At 38.1% G+C, this 7,197-nt stretch overlaps 1 protein-coding gene across 1 annotated transcript in view; it reads right to left on the reverse strand.

Moving 5' to 3' along the window:
• Positions 1 to 1,242: 1,242 nt before the first annotated feature.
• PLCG2 (phospholipase C, gamma 2 (phosphatidylinositol-specific)) overlaps positions 1,243 to 7,197 on the reverse strand; it is a 59,647-nt gene continuing 53,692 nt past the window's right edge. Inside the window, 5 exon segments of the mRNA XM_010282890.1 lie at positions 1,243 to 1,354; positions 1,391 to 1,697; positions 2,482 to 2,666; positions 6,140 to 6,228; positions 6,854 to 7,021. Of these exon segments, the coding sequence (XP_010281192.1) occupies positions 1,655 to 1,697; positions 2,482 to 2,666; positions 6,140 to 6,228; positions 6,854 to 7,021 (485 nt within the window). The 3' untranslated portion in view covers positions 1,243 to 1,354; positions 1,391 to 1,654.

The following is a 7,197-nucleotide window of genomic DNA, read 5'->3' on the forward strand; positions in this document are numbered from 1 at the left end:
TTATAATAAAAAATTTACAGAAGCCACCCCATTGTGGGACACACTATTATAGCACGTTCATCTTCAAGACAAGACTGTCTTTACAGAATAACTAAAAACCTCCAGGGGGTTCCTCAAACCATCATCTGTGAATGCACAATGGCATCAATTAAGTGCCTCTTGAAAGAGCAGAAGTCATAGTGTGGGGAGCAAGAGAAACTGAAAATTGCTGAGGCGGCTTCATCAGACCCTGAATCCCAAATCCATGCAAGTTTTCTGTGATCAGAAATACAGCACTATGCATGTAGCACTTCATGCCTCAGGCAGCCACTTAGACAGAAAAACCTAACTCACTCCTCTGCACACATTTGAAAGTTGAAGTCAAGCATACAGATAGCAAAACTCCACCCATGTAGAGATAACGCAACTAGGAATTTGATAGTAATAACATAGTGCTAGCACAAAAAACCAACACATACAGGAATTATGACAACTGGCGTTAAATATGCCATCGAAGGACTTCGGTTCTGCTCTGGCAGGAAAACACACTTACGTAAGCCTAACAAGTTCTCTCATCTGTAACTCCATGTTCTTCATTTGATTAAAGCCATAAGAACCGTGTACCTCTATATTTGTACATAGTATCATTCGTGGATTAGATATATCTTGGGAAAATGGTCTAAATTTACAGAACACTCATTTGACGCTATCATCTAAGTAGGATTGGAAGATTAAAAATGGACAGTTCATTAAAAAATTCATTTCTAAGCACATTAGCAGCTGAAAGGATTGGCAAAATGATAGTAAACCAAAGTAAATGCTTTTCAGAATTTGAAATACCTTTCCTTTCCGCAAACACATATTTCCTACTGCATATCTTAAAGGTTTTCCTTCTAGTGCCTTGAGGTTGTGAACATAGGTTCACAGAGGCTATGAATACAGGTTCACACATCATTCCTTTCTTACACCTTCACAGAGGGTTCAACAGGAAAAACACAACTACAGTCGCAGAGGATATTTGGTTTCAACAAAATTAACATATCTAGTTCTCAAATATGTAACAGAAAACTTTTAACAAGGGACAATACGGTATGAGCTATCAGCTGCCCAAAATATTTTATACAGTATCAGAAGTACAATCTGCTGCCTTAGGCACTGTAACATACGTGATGTGACAATGCTGGTGTAGAAGTGCTTTTATAGCATTTCATAAATTAAAAACTCACTACCAGTTAATCTTGAGGAGCCAGGTTGTTAAAGTGATGTGATTCCATGCATGCAAATTGTTGTGAATGTCTTTATCTATAGCCTGTGTACACAAATACAGTAGATGATTTATACTTGTACTTCAGGTATTGATAAGGAGAAGTGAGGTCTATCCAACTCGAATGCCCTCAAATTGAGGTCTAGCCAATGCAAATGCCCTCAAATTTTAAAAATCTTGAATACACAGAAAGTCTGGCCTGCACAGAGGCTATGCTTTGTATAGAATATAAATTACTAGGAGTTAAAACAGTTTTTCTTAAAACAAGAACTTATTAAGGAAACCCGTCTTTCCTCCTCCTCTTCTTCCAGTCATTCAGTCTGATGAGACCATCATTGAGTAGGATGACCAGGATAAATTAATATCTCTTCCTGAATTGCACCATAAAGCACACATCAAAGAACGATTGCTTTAAGAGTAGAACTTGCTGTTACTGACTTTCTTCTCCTTTAATCTTAAGGGAAAAGAAAAGGAAAAAGTCAAGTCTACTAGGAATTTCTCAGAGGAAAACAGTCTACGAAGTTCAATTTACTTAGATATAAACAGCAAGTAAAGTATCAGCAATAAGCATTGCAATTTTTTTCCTCAGTAAATGGGACTAAACCAGTGATTCATAAAAAAGGGTAAAAAATATTTTAAGAAAAGTCTTCCTCCCATCCCATTTTCAGATCTACACAAGACTTCCTCCAGCTACACAAAGTCTCTGTCTGTCTCCCTGAGACCCAGCCTAAAGGTGGTGGCAAAGGAGAAAGATCCTTCCCCTAAGCTTTGGATAATGTACTGACACTTAACTGACAATTCTATGCTGTTACAACTCAATACTGCTTTTGTCTTTTGTAGTTTGTGTATCTGGAAGCATGTTCTGTTCCCACATATCTAATATGCTAATGACATTTCCAGGGACAGAACTAGTGTAGAAGGAGCAAGGTGGTTTATTTGTTTGGCTGTATATACTTAGAGGCTTTCCTCCTGGAAAGCAGGAGGAGAGAGGAATATAAACTCACAGGATTAATTACATGTTTCACTGTGAACACTGAAACTGAGATTTCACTGACCAGACATTTCACAGCATCTGCTGGCCTCTAGCGGCTTGCAGCCCACCGTTGCTTCACTGAAGCCCGCCCTTGCTTCAGATACGCTCACTCTTTAGATGCTTGTTTTGATAAATCTGAGGTTTCCTTACCATAAATCATGTCCAGATAGAGCTGCCTGGGAAAGGAGAATCATTATCAACCCACCTGCGGTTGCATGTGTCTTGATATATCTGTAGTTTGTGCTCATTCACACTGAATTCTTTTAATATAGCATCTCTGTTCGGATTCCTTAAATTCATATGGGTGTCATAAAGGAACAGCTGGTTATTAAGCTCCTCCTGGCGCTTCCGAAGTTGTCGACATGAGGAATAAAGCTCTTCTTCACTTTCCTTCAAAAGAAAATTGGAAATCAATGTAACTCGTAAGAGACATAACCAAAATTACATAGAATCAACATAGTACAGGGGATTATTGTTGTCCTAAACACATTCTATTAGCTATATATAGAATGTTTTATAAAATTAGTTTTATAAGACGTTTCTGGAACGTTTACGAAACCGAACTGAGAAAGCACTAAAAAAAAAAACCTCTCAGCTCCACAGTTTGAACAACCATACCCTTTAATGGGGGCATCAGGAGCATTCCAGCACAAGTCATGAAATGTGTGTATCTAAAAACTTGTACTGGAATACTTTTCTCTAATAAAGCACGTCAATCAGTTGAGGGAAGGACAGCAAATGATGCATCATAGTGGGATATCAGATTATAACAGTTTTAAAAATGCTTTTAAAAAAAGTTTAGTTTTTGACTGTTCCATCATATTAATGTATTACGCTACACATAACCAATCCTGGTGCTCTCCTATTGAAACTTAGACTAAAGGTGGAAATACTGACTAGTAAATAGGACCCTAAATAGCTGCAAGTACCCAGATGAGCAAGAAAGACAGACAGATTCTGTGTTTCTGTGGAGCTGTGGGAATTCAATACTTGCAGAGGAACTGACTAAGTATTTGAAGAATAATTTGCAGCAGTCTGACTTGCCGTTGTTGTATGCGGCCCACGGTAGAAATTCTCAAAATACCCACAAGCATAAAATAATCATCATGATTCCCTTTGTGACTTCAAATTATTTTAATACTTCAAAACTTTGGATGCAAAAGCTGTCTCCTTTATAGAGATACTAGTGGGGAAGAGTACTGGCAGGACTGACGTGTTCATTTTCACATCAGCAGCAAAACAAGATACTCATCCTACAAGAAATGACATGCAATCAATAAATGTAATAAACCCAAACATTTTCAGAGGCAGCATACTAATAAGAATGCCTCTTTCTGCACTCAGTCCAGATATAGGAAAGTTGACAGGTTAGCAACACACCCAAGGCGTTTCAGTTAGAACAACAAGAGCCTTTCCTAAACCTTCTTTTTCCTCCTGAAACACATTCCTGCAGCTCCCAGATATGGGTTGAAGCAACTGAAACAGCCTCAGTGCTATGCTACTGATTAAGATTTTTTTTAAACATTTTTTCGTTTTATTTATGTTTTTAAAGGGTAAGGAAACTTTGCATTCCCAAATCACAAAGGGAAAAGCAGATTGCCAATTACCAATTTACAGGCGTAATCATCAAGATGCATATGTAGTATTTTAAGTATTGTAAAGTAATGTATCCACAAAGCTAGACTTTAAAACCACATTTAAGAATGTCCACTTCAATCTTTATGTTAAAAACATAGACACCATTGAGGCTGATTGTAATAAGAAAATGCTGAAGAGATATACACACTTTCTGAAGTAAATCAATTTTCAAGCAAATAAGACATAATTCTAAACGTAACAACAACTTCAGTATTGTACAATTTCTACAATATCAAGGAAACTGGTTAACTTCAACAGAAATTGCATAAGGCCCCACATAGTAATTCACAAATGTGCAAGCTTACGTCTACAACATTCTTCCTTCTCTATTCCTGAGAAATCCCACCGCCATCTGCAATTCACCTTTAAAATTTTGTATTTCATCTTCAAGAGTATGCAGATGGGGTATGTATATAAACAGGCCTGTTATTAAATTATATCATTTTATGGAGGGTCATCATTTAAAAAAAAGAAAAAAAGGGGACAGAAGAACAGATGGAGACAGCCTTGATTTTTTCTGATGCTTCTTGAATGATCTGGCAAAAGTTCTAGAAGTTGATTAACTATGTCAAGTCTTGGTTTGTTGCAGACTGACAAACAAAAGGGAAAATTTTTGAAAGTTCTCCTGCCAGTGTGTTACCACCCAGAGACATCAGACATCATAAAAACACAGAGCTGTGCTGCATCTTCATTTGGCTTAAAAAGCAGAAGGGGTTTCAAGAGTGTGAAATGTGCTACTGTCAAAGGACTTGGTGCTGACAGATTGGGAGACATACTGCTGCTATGAGCAACACTTTAAGAGCTACTCCTGTCCCAGGCAGATAATGATCTGAATTTCTGAAGAGAAACCACAGCAGGAGGAATTTGCAATATATCTACAAGTGATGTCCATGCTCAACATGTTAGGTAATGCTGAGTTGTTGCCAGTTTTCTCAAAGGCAGCAAGCCAAAAAATAGCAGTTTATCAGGCCTCCTCTATCAGATTTGTGTTCATGAAATATGAACATTTTAAATGTTATCTTCAAAGGATACAGGTCTTTTGTTTACACACAGAGACACACACACACACTCTTGGTCTCAGCTTCTAGCCCTCTTCTGCTCTCGTAACTCTTTGCTAGCCAACAGCAGGAACCTACCATGGCTGCCAAACACTGTCATGACACACAGTCATTTTACATCACATGTTATAAGGTGGCTTTGTAAATACCTTGACAAAAGATTTTTGGAACAGGCTGCCACTCCTTTGTGAAGAAGACTGGGACCGAATTAGTAATTTCGATTTCAGTGTATGCAACTGCAGGCGCAAGTCCCTCCAGAGACATAATGACTTACAGTTAAGAGAAGTTTTTTTAACCAGGAAAAATAATGTACACTGGTGTGAACTGCAGCATAAGCCTGAATGGTTGTAAGAGGCTACAAATAAGAGGTTGGACTGGACTTTCCCCCCCCACCCCAGAATCTGAAGGGTACTGGAAAGCACCCTGAAATACCCACTTCCCAGAAGCATCTTTAAACTTTCATCACATGGCCTCTACACCAGTGTATTTAAATTACATAAAATATTACTGAGGTAGAGAGATTGTCTGAGAATAATCCTGCTTCAAATTAACATATACAGCATCACCTTTGGAACACCAACAAATGCTGTTCACAGATCAGCCATTTTAATGCCTGGCTTCATGAGCAAGGATGCGTCATTATTTTTTCCCCTATATTTTAAAAAAATATTAGTACTTCAATTAGGTGTTTTAGAGAGGCTTAAAAGAAACAGACTAGCACTTCTTTAGGAACCAGAATATGTTTCCACCTGATGGGTTGTTTATTTTAATGAAATACTGGGAGAAATTACTATCTTCTCTTCCTAAAGTGATTTCTTTTTATGTAGCACCTTTAAAAAACAATTATTCTACAAAGTCAAAGCTGAATTTAGCTAGCTTTGCATGGCATCAGTCAGTTAACAGGGGAAGACAATGACCATGCTGCTACAGCAAAAAATAGTGGAGGTAATGATGCTTTGTTAGTGTATTATTTTCTTTTAACAACTGCATAATCTGTCCACCCAGAGGGATAGTAACTCAATTTGCATTATTGGTCTTCCCCAGTACCTACAGAAGAAATGCCTGACAATAGACACAGAACAGAAAACTAAATCCTCATTTCCCAGTTTCCACAAAAAACTGATAACACACACTCTAAGTGCACAAAAAACCCCCAGTGGTTCTCACCAGAACTTGTTGCATTTCACAGTGAACCAGAAGTGAGGCCAGCTCTATATCTTCACTATAGCCGTTCTTGAGAGGAACTGATCTAAAACCTGGGGGTGGGCAACATACACAAAGGACAATTAGAGTCAACGCAAAGGGTTATCTGCAGTCACAAAAATGGTGCATACAGTTCTGAGGGATAACAGATCCTTCATTGTGCAAATGCTCTACTGCTGAAAGCAGACTTTGCTATGACAATTACAGGGAAGCTAAAGGCAAGAATGGCAAAACTGAGAAACACACAATTTCACATGTTCTTGAAAAGTAAAGCCAGAAGCAGAGTAAAGCGGAAAACTTACTCTACGTACATCCACATCGAAGGTAATTAACAAAACAAATGCACTGACACCAAAACAGAAAATTCACAGATTTTACTCAGAGCACATAACCTTGTTGCTGAAGGGGAGTATGGGGCAAAGACAGTGCAAATTATTCTATGTAAAGCTTTCCTACCTCAACTTTTTAAAAAAAGGAATTTCAAGAGGATGAGGATTATTTTAAATACTTACTCGCTACACATCCAGTATCAAAATAAACAATGGATTAGAGTACCTCAGGTCAAAAGAGCACCTGTCCTTTGGCACACTGTAGCTGCTAGTAAGAGCAAAGTCACAATGCAACAACGCTGAACAGCATCTTTCTGACTTAGGCCCCTGTTATACCCACTGATCTTACCTGATTTGATACCTTTAATGGGAAAAGTGGCATGTGCTAAGAAATTGGGATCACTGAACATATCCTCCTCATAAACAACAAAGCGCAGAAATGCTAGATTTGGATCATAAATTTCAAATTTCACTTGCTCTGGACAGGGTGCCCAAACTGGATTAAGGCCGTTGTCATCTGTAATGAAAAGGAAACATTTGCAGTATGAAGCAATAATTTCACTTCATTCACATATGGATACGTACCCCAGGCATTTTCTGGGGATACAAAGGCACAAAAATCATAATTTACCATCTGTCTCCTGTTGTAACCTTCAGAAGGTTTGTATTTGTTTATTTGGGGGGGGGGGGGGG

Source organism: Phaethon lepturus, unplaced genomic scaffold (genome assembly GCF_000687285.1).
Source record: "Phaethon lepturus isolate BGI_N335 unplaced genomic scaffold, ASM68728v1 scaffold21912, whole genome shotgun sequence".
NCBI lineage: Eukaryota > Metazoa > Chordata > Aves > Phaethontiformes > Phaethontidae > Phaethon > Phaethon lepturus.